Source organism: Pinus tabuliformis, chromosome 2_1 (assembly GCF_031772625.1).
Source record: "Pinus tabuliformis cultivar Carrire ecotype Pingquan chromosome 2_1, CPIR1, whole genome shotgun sequence".
NCBI classification, from domain to species: Eukaryota; Viridiplantae; Streptophyta; class Pinopsida; order Pinales; family Pinaceae; genus Pinus; species Pinus tabuliformis.
The window spans coordinates 564,876,381-564,890,733 of NC_142299.1; the positions used below are offsets into that span (position 1 = coordinate 564,876,381).

Below are 14,353 nucleotides of genomic sequence, written 5' to 3' on the forward strand. Positions count from 1 at the left end.
TATTTTACAATATAACCGTTTATTTTTATGATACACCTTTGTGGCTTGAATGTTACCAAATTGTCTCATCAAGAGTTATTTATCTTTTTATAATATTACCCACTTATGCACAACAATGTTATAACCCTTTATTTCGTTCATTAGATTTACCTCAATCGGTCACGATGAGTTGTTAAAGGGCATGTCTGTTCCACTTTGACTATACAAATTGTAATTGGACGAAATTGTAGACAGAATAAAATATACGTGGGTAGATTGTTGTCGCTCACGAATTTTACCACAAATTCAATGAGGCGGGTGATCGCAGTTGCATGAATGGCAGCGATTTACAAGATGTCTAGCTACGGTGGGTATAGAGCAACAATGCTAGCGCAGCTTGGATAGTGTAGGCGGAAATGTTTACAACAAGCAAACTCGTCACGAATTTCTTCTAGATGGCACTATGTGCAGAGAATTCGCGCTAACAACAAATTTTTAACTGATGGGAACACCGATCGGTGGTTTGTCTGCAGAGCGCGTATGGGTTTGTTGGTTTGCAATGTGGCTATGATTGCGATTTTCAGTAGTGACAGCTGCAGACGACAAGGCTACATGCGCCGGCCAAGTAAGTATTTGTTATTAGAATATTTCTATTTAGTATTTAATGCTCATTCTTTTAGCTGTTGCTATTTTTATTCTTTTAGCAGTTTCTTAAGATGAAACTGATTGTTTCCATATTCTACATAGAAACCTGATGTTTCTATTATTTGTAAATATCTCTGTATTATCATTGAGTTGTTTGTTCATTCCTAATCAATTCATTCGATATTCTTTTACATGCGTGTTTCGCATTGTTTTATGGTATCAGAGCACAGGGATTTTTTTTTTTCGAAATAATTTTTCATAGTTTGAAAAATTCAGTGGTTCATTTCGAAATTGCTCTCAGGGTCTGTAGATTTCTTGATCAGCTATCCTCTTCGTATTCTAATCTCTTGAGTTCCTTCATTCCTTTCTAAGGTCGAGCCCTCTGTAAGCCAGGTAGCCTTCACTGAGTCTTAGCCTCGGCTTTGCTCACTGTGATAAAAGCTTACAGTCGTCAATCTCGATACAGAAAGGGATTCTTCTCCTGCATTGTCATTTTATGAGGAATTAACTTTGTGGCGGAATCGTGAAATTGCCTTGAAATTAAAATCCGGCATTTCGAATCCGGGGGCAGCAGTCTATTTGTCGGTTGAACAGTTTATTTGTTTGAAGCTTTGTTGTCTCATCGTGGCACTTGAAGCCTAGCCACTGAGAATATAAGTGTTCGCTGCTCAGCTGAGGATTTGCTTTGCCACACGGGAACGTGGCAACACAGTCTACACGCCCGACGCCCACACAGTCTTCGCTACACGGGAATCGCACGCCCGAATCATATCAAGTTACAGTAATATCATTCCATTGGCTGCCCCCCGTGGTATCAATCTATTGACTGTCTCCTCCACCAGATCGAGGGCCTAACCGGAAGCGGTAGCGGAAACCGAAGTTGAAGCGTTTGCGTCCAAAGCCGAAGCGTTTGCGTCCAAAGTCGAAGCTACAGTTAAACAGTTTTTTTTCCCTCACGTATTTTGGCTCACGTATTCAACAGATCGAGATCCTCCAGAGATTTAAGCCCCGCTTGCATCACGTGACGGCATTTTTCAGATTATAGTGACGGCATTAAAAATATCACGCATTTTCCAGTGACGGCATTTTCCAGTGACGGTATTTTCAAGTAACGGCATTTTCCAGATTCACGTGTTTGATTAGCGATTTGATTAAAGTTTATTGTGATTTTCCTTTGAAGCGGTGGGACCAGAACAGCGTATACATAATCGTGGACAGCTTCAGTCTACGTATTCTTTTTCTCTCTCTTCAAATCAGCTTTAATTTTATGAAGATACAGATCTGAGTTTTTTTTTGGTCTGGTGTTTTTGATCTGGTGCACTGATACAGATCTGAGTTATTTTTGTGCAAGACTATTTCTTTCAAAGCAGAATTTGTTAAGGTTTGGTACAGTCATCTTGAAAGAGGAATTTTAAGCAGGCAGCTACATTTTTTTGTGTGTCAGACTTCTGTATTGTCTTTGGGAAAATGGCCACGCTCACCAATCTGATGTTAGAAGGAAATCAACGCTTTAATGGCAGCAACTATAACATTTGGAAACAAAGAATGCTGACCATTTTTGAATACAGGCGTCTTGATCAGCTCATTTTGGGCAAAGAGCCTCGTCCCGGTACAGCTGGTACCGATCAAGATAAATTTGATGATCGAAATCGAGAGGCTGTTATGCTTCTCAAGCTCTCTGTCGCTGATGATCAGTTACCACAGATTCCTTCTGGCAAGACCGCTGCCGAAATCTGGCAACAGTTGAAAGAACTGCACAAGACATCTGACAAAAGCAGAGCATTTTTTCTCAAAAATCAGTTGTTCTCCATCATGATGGATGAACATGTCTTTACAGGAACATCTCAACAAAATTAAAGACATTCGAGATCAGCTCGAAGGAAGAAGATATGGTAGTCATTACTCTGAAAAGTCTACCGAAATCTTATGAACACTTCATAGAAACACTCAACATTACAACCACAAATGTTGATCTGAAGTTTCCAAATTTATGTACCAAACTTCTGCAGCAGGATCGGTGGAAACAGCAGTTTGGTAGTGGTGCGTCATCAGTGCCCTCGGAAAATGCATTTGCTGCAAAATACCAGTCCTCTCAGTTCTTTCAGCAGAAAGGCTCTTCTCAGTCGTTTGATCCTGCTAGGAAGAAAAGTGTGCAGTGTAATTACTGTCACATGAAGAAAGATTGCCGACAAAGGATTGCTTCTGAACAGAAGAAACAGGGAGGGCCACATCAGACAGCAAATGTTGCAGAACATTCCGAGCAGACAGATTCTGCCTTTTACGCCTTTATGGCTAAAAGGTCTTCAGAACATGTTCCTTCCTCTGCATGGTACATTGATTCTGGTGCATCACGCCACTTCTCTCACAGGCGTGACTGGTTTATTGACTTCTCACCTTTCAGTGATTCCGTGGTATTTGGTGGAGGTGAAAAGTACACTGTAGCTGGCAGGGGTACAGTTCAAATTCAGTCTGGTGGACGCACGCTCATATTTCTGAATGTATACTATGTTCCTGGTATGGAGATTAATCTGCTATCTGTCAGCCAGATTATGAGGAATTCTCCTCAGCTCGATGTTGTGTTCAGTGCACACAAGTGCTCCATCATTGACAGGGAGACCAGTCTAACAGTTGCTGTTGGCCTAGAGGACCATGGTCTATACAGGCTACTTGACACCGGTGACTCTCCAGAAGTAGCTCTAGCAGCACGTGTCTCTCCCATCAGCACTCTATGGCATCAGCGATATGGGCATCTAAATATGCAGTATCTCTCTCAGCTCTCTCGGGAGGGACTTGTGTCAGGATTACCTGATATTCAGACTCAGCAGTTGGGGGTATGCAGCGCCTGTCAAGCGGGAAAGCAACATCGGTCTTCATTCAAAAGTGGAGAATCTTGGCGCGCATCTAAGGTACTTCAGTTACTTCATGCTGACATTTGTGGTCCTATGAATACAGCTTCTATCACTGCTTGCAAATATTTTTTACTTATTGTAGATGACTTCAGTAGAAATATGTGGGTGTATTTTTTAAAAAATAAATCTGATACTCTTAGTACCTTTCAGAAGTTTAAAACCTTAGTTGAAAAAGAATCTGGGTGTAATATCATGACCCTTAGAACCGACAATGGGGGGGAATTTTGTTCCTCAGCTTTTGCCAACTTCTGTGATATTCATGGCATCAAACGGCAATTAACCACACCTTACACTCCCCAGCAGAACAGTGTTGTCGAGTGTCGCAACCGCACGGTTGTTGAAATGGCTCGTTCTATGTTACAACACAGGAGTGTTCCAAACAAATTCTGGGCTGAAGCAGTATTTACTGCTGTTTACCTTCTTAACCGATCACCTACTCAAGCTATTAAAGGGAAGACTCCTGAAGAAGTTTGGTCTGGTCGTAAGCCTAAGATCAGTCACCTCAAAGTATTTGGCTCAGTTGCATATGTTTGGATTCCACCTGCTAAGCGCTCTAAGTTGGATTCCAAAAGCCAGAAACTCATGATGACAGGTTACAGTGATCATCACAAGGCCTATAGGCTGATAGATATAGCCACTGGTCGTCTTAGCTTCAGTCGAGATGTAGTATTTGATGAAGACAGAGGATTCTTTCAGTCTTCTTCTTCTTAGCAGCGTTCTGAGGATCAGCCTCACAGTGTTTTTCTTCCGGTCGGTCCACCTGATGGGAGGGATGATGTAGCATCAGTATCTGATAATACTCTATCTGAGCTTCCTCCAGAAAATAACCCTCCCCTTGCTGCCCCTATTGCTCTTGAGTCTACTCCACCTCCTCCTGATATTGGTTCCTCTACTCCTGATATTGGTTCTTCTACTCTTCGGCCTAAATGGTGGGCTAAAACCATTGGTGATCTCCGGGATGATGAGCTCCTTGAAGGTAGAACTTCTAGACATAAGAACAGACAACAGTCTACAGTCAATTTCGCTCTTATGGCTAACTTACACAGTATTTTTGAGCCTCAAACCTATTCAGAGGCTAAGGGTACATCTGAGTGGGAACAGGCTATGGAAGCCGAATTCCAGAGTCTTCAGAAGAATCACACCTGGACGCTTTCTGATCTTCCTGCCGAAAAAAAGCCCATAGGCTGCAAATGGGTGTATAAAGTGAAATACAAAGCTGATGGAACCATAGACAAGTATAAAGCTCGTCTTGTGGCTCGAGGGTTCTCACAGAAGGAAGGCATCGACTATGAGGAGACTTTTGCTCCTACAGCCAAGATGAGTACCATAAGGCTTGTCCTTGCTCTAGCAGCTCAGTTCAATTGGAAAGTTCATCAGATGGATGTAAAGAGTGCTTTCCTAAATGGTGATCTCCAAGAAGAAGTCTACATGACGCAGCCTCCAGGATTCAAGGTTGCTGGTCAAGAACAGAAAGTGTGTCGGTTAGCTAAAGCAATCTATGGATTGAAACAAGCTCCTCGGGCTTGGTACATGAAAATTGATCAGTACCTGACAGATCAGGGTTTTCAGCGGAGTCCATCTGATGCAAACCTGTATATCAAGCATACTGGTGGTGATATCTTGTTTGTGGTTGTCTATGTGGATGACCTTATCATTACTGGCAGCTCTGCACATTTGATTCATGGGATCAAACAAGATCTATGCAGAACTTTTGAGATGACAGACTTGGGACTTCTTCATTACTGCCTGGGGGTTGAAGTTTGGCAGACTGAAAATCAGATCTTTCTCTCTCAGTCCAAGTATGCCAAAAATCTTGTGGAAAGGTTCAGAATGCAGGATTGCAAACCGGCCACGACTCCTATGGAACCAGGGCTCAAACTTTCAGCACAGTCACCCTCTCCCCTTGTGGATGAAACTTTATTCAGGCAATTAGTGGGCAGTCTCATCTATCTTACTGCTACCAGACCTGACATCAGTTTTGCAGTAAGCTACATTTCCCGCTTCATGTCAGCTCCTAAAGCTGATCATTGGATAGCAGCAAAGCGGGTGCTACGATATGTGCGTGGTACTTCTGATTATGGCCTCTTATATACTCGCAGTTCAAATCCTATTCTCAGTGGCTACACTGACTCTGACTGGGCCGGTTCGGTTGATGACCGTAAATCTACAGCTGGGTATGTGTTTAGTCTAGGATCTGGTGCTGTTACTTGGACTAGTAAGAAGCAACAGGCAGTGGCTCTCTCCTCAACAGAAGCTGAGTATCGGGGAGCAGTTAAGGCATCCTGTGAGGCAGTTTGGCTTCGACGTATGCTTGCAGATATGCATGTTTTCCAGACAGGGCCTACTCCTTTGTTCTGTGATAATCAGGGAGTGCTCAAACTTGCCAAGAATCCAGTCTTTCATGAACGAACAAAGCATGTGGAAACTCATTGCCACTACATTCGCCAGCTGGTTGAAGACGGCTCAGTTCAGTTGCAATATGTTCCCACAACAGAGCAGCCCGCCGACATTTTCACCAAGCCCCTTGGTCCTGATAAATTTGTAAAATTCCGAGGGTCTATTGGTGTTGTAAATAGATTGAGCATTAAGGGAGGGTATTAGAATATTTCTATTTAGTATTTAATGCTCATTCTTTTAGCTGTTGCTATTTTTATTCTTTTAGCAGTTTCTTAAGATGAAACTGATTGTTTCCATATTCTACATAGAAACCTGATGTTTCTATTATTGTAAATATCTCTGTATTATCATTGAGCTGTTTGCTCATTCCTAATCAATTCATTCGATATTCTTTTACATGCGTGTTTCGCACTGTTTTATTTGTTTAGTTTTTTGTTTTTTGTTTCTTGTTTTTTGTTCTTTTCTCTTTGATTTTTTTTCTTATATATATATAGATAGATATATATATTTATTCATTTGTTTATTTATTTGCTTTTTTTATGTATTTTTATTGTGTTAAGGAAAAGAAAAGGATGGTGGATTGAAGATTGGTGTTTTATCCATTGGGTGCATGCAGTCAAACAAGGCTCAAATGAGAGGCCATCCTAGAGGTGGAAAGGGAACAACTTGGCTAAAAAGTACAAGTTGATTGCACTCTCTCCTTGGGGTCTATGTTACCTCTCCACAAAATCTAATCGAGTCCTGGTGTGAAGCCTCACCGAAACAAGGGCTAGAACATACAAGGGCAAACAAGAGATTGGTCGCCCAATGTCACTTCAGTAACAAATCCCATGCTCTTTAGTGAAATTTCACCACTAGGGAGGCTTCCTTGTATTAACCTATAAAGATATTCTAATTGAAGGGCTCAAAGAAATATGAATGGTCTAGGGAAAGATACTTTAAGGTTAAAATAAATCTAGGTCTTCTTTTAAAAAAGGCACAACTATCATAACCCTAGACTAACTTAGGACTACTATAAGTTAGGGTTTATTGATATGCAATGATAAGGAGTATCCAAACATGCAAAAGTCAAAGAAAGAGTTCCCTCAATGATTTAAGTCAACAAAGGGATAGGGGAACCCTCAAATAAGCTTCAAGTTTGAAACCGAGCTAAGGACTAGAGTTTTAACGACACAAAGGAGTTAAAAGAGGATGACGTCAACCCTAATTAGGGACGTTTACCCATTATAAATGCTTGATTTTGTGTTTTAAGGGTTCCAAAGGCTAAAACTTGGGCTTTCATCCACAACTACCCACCCAAAGCTTAACTTTATGGCAATTTGACCCTAGGAAACCCTAGCATCTTGCCTTAAAAAGCCTACAAGAGGTAAAGAAAAGAAACATATTTAGCTTTTAATAGATTTTGATCAATAAAATCAAAGCCAGTGCTTGACCCTACACAAGCTAATGGAGGTTTAGGGCAAATTTCAAAGCAAGATGAAAATTGATTGGAGTGAGGGGGAAAGTTGATTTTCCTCCTGCAAAACCCTAGCTACCTTTTTTGTGAGGGGAGAAATTAAGAATAGAAGATACATCCTAGGAGTTATTTTATAGGTTTCAAGGAAGAACAATTTCGACATGCAAAATTTTACCAAGATTTCCAATAAACAATATGCATCTACACATGGAACATTTTAGAAACCTTACTTTAAATTCATTCACATGCAAAATGTAGAAAAACAGCAATAAATTTACAAATTCCACTAAGAAGATCTTCTTTCAATCCCAAAAAGGCATCTCTAATTCAAAAATCAATCCAATAATTTTTTTTAATAATTCCAAATCTTTAGTTTTTTAATTTGTTGTGACAGGTTTCCTCCTACTAACAAATTTGTGTTGTGGCATTTTATCACATCTATTTTGACAAAAACTGCTACACAAATTTCATTGCAAAGTTTTTTTTCCCAAAACGTTTCTCAGCCACGTCCTCTAGTGAGCCTTTGCAGTAGCATGGTTTACTAATCTTGTAGTGTATTTCCAAGCATCGCCATTGTCGTGCCACATCACCTTCATTGTGGGGTTCCTTTAAGGCATTCAAGAATAGTGGCCCTATGTTGCAAGGGAACACCATCCCCCCAACAATTCACTACCAAAGCAAACTCCTCAAGGGAGCATTCAAGAAGCACCCTAAGGAGTATGCTTCCTAAATGCTCCCTTCTAGAAGCATTTTTTCGATGCGAGCTTCCTAGAAAAAAGACTTGCTCCATGTCACGTCAAGGAGCATTTAAGGAGCACTCAAGAAGCATCACTCCCTAAGCAATCCCAATATACCCTCAAATCCTCTCAAGTGGTTAAAAATCACTCTCTTGGTACTCCCACACGATGAGGTGAACTTGGCAAAAAAAAAATTGCATGTAGGAACCACAATAAGGTCCCAACAAGCATGGCTCAAGTATTTTATGGATTAAAACACTCACTCCATTTTTCTCTCACTTTATTTCTCATTTCACTCATCTTTGTTAGAGTTTTGAGTGGGCTTCTGGCTAATGCTTAAGAAGCAAATTTATGAGAGCTTGGAAGGGAGATTGAAGGCTACCATTTGTGAAAGCTTGGAAAACATGCTAACATAGTTACATTCAACCACCATTAAAGCGCTAAAGTGATAGGCTCTAAAGCCCATTCTTGTTTGTTTTTTATTTTCTTCCATGTGTTGTAAACTAGTATATCTGCTATGTTGAATATTTGAATGTTCTCTTCTCCTACTCTTTCCCATTTCTCCTTCATCATTCTATCGCAGGTAGCAACTTATTCTTGAGATTCGACAAACGTGAGTGTATGTCAATGTGGTATATCATTTTGGTTCCATTTTTTATTATAATGGTGCCATTGAGAGGACAATGAAATACCAGCGATGATGAGGAGAACAAGAACTAGGCAACAAATACCATGGGGAGGAGTAAGAAATGGAAGGGGATGATGATAATGAATGTAGAATTTCCTTGAAATTCTGCAACTATTAATATGAGCAATCTGAAACTATTTTTTTTCATTTAGACACAAAATTTCTCTACTTATTTTGCAGCAGAATAGGAACAAAAATAAATCACAGTCATACAATAGCAAAACACAATATTTTGTCTAAGGAACCCAACTGGGAAAACCCTCTGCTTGATTATTGATAGAAACTGAGCATTAGATCCCTTACAAATACAACTTGTTTCAATCTAAAAGCAAACTTGTTTTCCTGCCCTGAACCAGGCTTGAAACCCTTGCAATATTGTTGATCCCTATCTGCTCTCTATCAAACTCATACAAGCTTCAACACACAAGCACCAACTTGTGCTCTCCACTGCCTTGTCTCACCAACTCGTGCTCACAAGACAATGATCAAATTGTGCCTTCATTCATCCTTATAAGCACTATTATTAGGCTATTACTGGCAAGTTCTATTCAAGGAAATTTGAACTGTTGATTGACTAGTTAACTTCATTGGTTGTCTTAACTCGTCCTTCCTATAATTTAGGAGTCTGACTCAATCAACTCAACCTTTACCCAAAATAACTTGCACTGGAAGGCAATAAACTCAACCTTCCACTAATTAGCACTAGTCAACTGCTTCTTGCACTCCTAACTTTTAGGAATGTGTCCTACCTTTTAGGAATTAGCTCCAAACTCATAAGAACTCGTGCATGCTCAACGAAAAACTCATTTTGGTTCCTTTGATTAAGGCACAAATCAAGGAACCCTTTCTCACTATTATTTTCAACACTCCCTCTTAGAGAGGAAGGTGTTCCTAGAAGAACCTCATCCACCTGGATCTGTCTAACACTACCAAGTTCTCTGTTGTTGCAGTTGCTCCCTCTGAACTAGAAGGGTCCCCTGCTTTGTTCTGCAGAACCTACTTTGAAGACCTCTTCTTTCCCACCATACTCCGCGAGTCCATCACTTCTCTGTTTTGAGCACTTCCTGCCTTGTTGCTCCTGTACGTTTTTCAATACTCGCACAAGCTCCTCTTGCACGCTCTATCTCTCACAAGCTTCACACTGCCTTCTTGCAGCACCATCGTCCATCAAGGATGCCAACTCATAGGGTCTTCAACCTGCCCACTACTTGCCTCACTATTGCTCCACAAAAGACAAGTCTTAGGGGAATGGAGGTTGCCCACTCTCATTGTAGAAGTCCATCTCTACACAGTGAACTAGGGTTGAATACTAAGCCCTCTTGGCTACTTCCTTTGTCCCTTCAAGAATCAACCTTGAGCTTCAACAATTTTGTCGCTCTAACAAAATTTGATGTCCTTCTCAAATGTTGGACTTAGGGCACCAAAGACACCTTTTAATTTCCCTCCAAACAATACATAAGATGTCCACCAAAACTATCCTAAATTTGGACTCGAACACCTAGCAAAATCATCAACTACATAAGGACATACATACCTCAAAAGGTATCCTTCTTTCTATTGTCTGAACCTCTTCGGCCTGTGCACTCCCTTCTTGATTTCAGTCCTCTGGTTAGGGCACCCTGTGGCACTACAGACATGCTCCTACTTGGTCGAATTTCCCTTCTATCCCTGCGCAGTCCCTTCTTAGAGACCCCGCCTCTTGCATTGTTCCTTTAGGTGTTTCTACCCTTTAGTTAGGTCTGCTCCAAGACAAAAACCATGCTCAAATATGCTCCTAATAGGGCTCGTCCCTTCCTAAACAAAACAGAGATATTGCAGCCTCTTCCACAGTGAATTACCACTCTTAGAACATGCACAGAATTGCCATTAAATTTGCCAGTGAGTTCCTCTAACTAGCCCTGCTCCAACAGAGAAAGAACCCTCAAGAAAACTCGTTTTTGTTGGAATCACGATTGTTGTTAGACCAAAACCCAGAAGCGTTAGTCTCTACTACAATCACCAGAGTTAGGATCCACGAGAGGTGGTTAGTCCATGTCGCGAAACACATGGGGAGCGCTAAACCCAATGTCCAACAATCTCCCCCCAACACGAGTCGGGTGAGTTTCGAACTCGAGACTTGTTGCTCTAATACCACTTGTTGGAATCACGATTATCGTTAGACCAAAACCCGCAGGCATTAGTCTCCGCTACAATCGCCAGAGTTAGGATCCATGAGAGGCGGTTAGTCCATGTTGCAAAACACACGAGGAGCACTTAACCTAATGTCCAACAACCTTTCTCCCTTTGGACAGACTCCTATAGAGGTCGTGGCTCTCCTAACTCAAACGTCCTTCTTCTTGAAGATTTGCACTGGTGTTGTTCTTAAATATGTTCCAAGAACTCTGATACTATATAGAATTTCCTTGAAATTCTGCAGCTGCTAATATCAACAATATGAAACTAATTTCTTTTCACATAGACACAGAATTTCTCTACATATTTTGCAGAGGAATAGGAACAGAAATAAATGTAGCAAAACACGATATTTTTTCTAGGGAACCCAACTAGGAAAACACTATGCTTGGTTATTGATAGAAACTGAGCATTAGGTCTCTTACAAATACAACTTGTTTCATCTGAAAACAAACTTGTTTTCCTACCTTGAACCAAGCTTGAAACCCTTGCAAGATTGTCGATCCCTATATGCTCTCTATCAAACTCATACGAGCCTCAACACACAAGCACCAACCTGTGCTCTCTACTGCCTTGTCTCACCAACTCGTGCTCACAAGACAATGATCAAATTGTGCCTTCATTCCTCCTTATAAGCACTTTGATTAGGCTATTATTAGCAAGTTCTATTTGAGGAAAGTCGAATTGTTGATTGACTAGTTAACAAAAGCTCACTAGTTGTGTTAACTCATCCTTCATATAATTTAGGATCCTTAGTCAATTAACTCGACCTTTACCCAAAATAACTCGCACTAAAAGGCAATAAACTTGGCCTTCCACTAATTATCACTAGTCAACTGCTTCTTGCACTCCTAACTTTTAGGAATTTGCCCTAAATTTTAGGAATTCATCCTAATTTTTAGGAATTAGCTCCTAACTCATAGGAACCCATGTATGCTCAAGGAAAAACTCGTTGTGGTCCCTTTGATTAAGGCACAAATCAAGGAACCCTTTTTCGCTATTATTTTCAAAAATGAAAATGACAATGATGATGGGAAAATTCAAAAAACCCAAAGAAATCTCAACACCCTTGTGGAAGCACATGACAAAGATTGGGAGAGGTCAAGAGGGTGGAACACAAAATTTATATGCCCCCCATTTTCATAAAACTTACACAAGTATCTATACTCATGTGAGAAAGCACCTATCTAGGATTATGCCATGGGATGAAGGTAAGACTATAGGAGTCAAAACCTGTGGGCATGTGCCAGTTAAAGATAGAAACAAATATAAGAAGGAAAAGAAGACCGCACAAAACAAATCCAACAAATCAAGGATTGAATATGAGATTTCACAAAGAATGTTTAGTGATCGATTCACATCCCCCCATACTATAACTACCTTGCAACATGTGCATAGTGGTTTGTATGGTCCACTTCCTTTTTCTTCTTCTTATGGGTTCAATAACTTCTTAACATGGATTTATTTCCTTGAACTTAAGAACGAATTTTTCGACATGTTTTTACATTTAAGGCCTTTGTAGAAACACAATTTGAGCATCAACATCAGATATTAAGATCAAATATGAAGATGAAAATGTGAGCAACAATCTATCACTTACTACCACTTCATAGGGAATTCAAATACATTACATTGTTCCTTATAAAACAGTAATGCTGACAGAAAGAATTGAACCTTAAAAGAAATGGTTAACTGCATAATCCAATCCAAGGATCTTAGCACTTATTTTTCATGTCACAATCATGTCCTATAACTGAAAATTCTGATGGTTCAACATCTCCTTAATATTCACAACAATCATTTGCTGATGATTGATGTAAAAGATGTCCACGTAATTTTTTTCTACATCAATAAATTGGCTTTAGCGTCGTGCATTGCTTTCCCTCTTTGAGGATTTTAACTGTATAAACTTCCTCAAACTGTGTAAACAACATTGTCACTATCATTATGTTAGTGAATGTCTTCAAGGTGTTCAACCTTGTGTGATTATACCTGCTTTTCAAACAAACCACTTCAAATCGCTGCTAAAACACAACTAGAACACGACCCGGCTAACTACGGTTGCAGATAAGTTGAGGAAAAATATTTTGTTTTTGATTTGCTTGCACTCTTCCGCTGGCGACTTCGTTCAAAAGATAATCCAACCAAAATATTTCGAGTCAAGCCAAATATATTATACACCGAAAAGCTTCCTACTGAAATTTGATGCATTAACATCTCATTCGTTTAAGACAGATGATGATACAAACGAACTCCTAAGTTGATTAATCTATTAGGTTTTCCGTGAGAGATTGAACGAATTTTAACGCAGGAATCTCGATTTCCCTCGTTTTACGAAAATATTGACTGAATTATTAGGTTTTCCATAAGAATTTTAACGCGTGGATGCGAATTTTTCCTTGTCTGGGCAAGATTTATGTCGCTAATACTGTAATCTAATTACTTACTCCAACACATCGAGATTTTCCCTAAAAGTCCATGGAAGTGCTGAACTGACCTTGAATCAGTGGGAAACAATTGAAGTATTGTGCGGTCTTACTGAAATTTAGCTCAAATTAACAGAATGGCCGCTAAATTTAAAGAAAGTGTCCAGCACTGACCTTTCTTTTGAGAACTTGGGCCGAAAAGAGCTCCACTTCGAAATCATGCACATAAGACGAATTTGAAGTCAGAATGGTGGTGGCTACTTCCCAGGCCGCATCCGTTTGCTGGAACTGTACAAGCCATTGGTTTGCAGCAACTCTATTGCAGGATTGTATGTCGTGATTCAGTACTTGGACTGCCTTCGCTACCTGAATTTGCAGCTCCATTGCCATTCCTCTTTTCAATCAATTCCAGCGCGTTTTGCAGAACTCTCCAATGCGATTTCCTCACATAAGGACTGAGATGATGACCCTGACTGTCAAGAATCTTCGCAATTCCCGTGTATTATTCAGTTCTTTGCAGCTCGGCGACAATTAAATCTGTGTAAACGAGATACGGATACTGAGCTGACGTATACAAACCCTCGCTCCGCCTCAAGAACGGAGGAAGAATATAATAATACAAAATAGACACGGAGATCTCCATTCAATTTCGAAACAACTAGCGGTTTTCCGTACGTTTTGTGAAATGCGCTGACGCGAAGGTGGTTTTGGAGACACCGCTTGGCCTTTCGAGAGCGGGAACCGTCATCGTTGTCCTGTTTGTCGATATGCGAGGTTCCCGTATTTGTGGATCAATCGTGGCGATTGCACAAGTCCATGTAGACGAACGACAGCCGTAAAATATCTAGTCAATGGTTTTGATTGTGAATTTGGCCAACTAAACATCCGCTTCTTCTACGTGCGGGCGGGCCCTCAGCTGGCTTTTATAGCCCTTTGACCCCCTC

General features: G+C 40.4%; 1 protein-coding gene across 5 annotated transcripts in view; it reads right to left on the reverse strand.

Annotated features, from left to right (window-relative positions):
• The window catches only part of LOC149201659 (transportin MOS14-like), a 458,994-nt gene extending 444,945 nt beyond the window's left edge, over window positions 1-14,049 (reverse strand). For 2 of the 5 annotated variants that reach the window (XM_089402970.1, XM_089402968.1), the window contains exon 1: window positions 13,584-14,036. In XM_089402970.1, coding sequence (XP_089259096.1) covers window positions 13,584-13,799 — 216 coding nt within the window. In that variant the 5' untranslated portion in view covers window positions 13,800-14,036. Of the gene's footprint in view, window positions 1-13,583 lie in introns of all 5 variants that reach the window. The other 3 variants (XR_016253876.1, XR_016253875.1, XM_089402969.1) reach the window with 3 other exon arrangements.
• Between the last annotated feature and the right edge of the window lie 304 nt (window positions 14,050-14,353).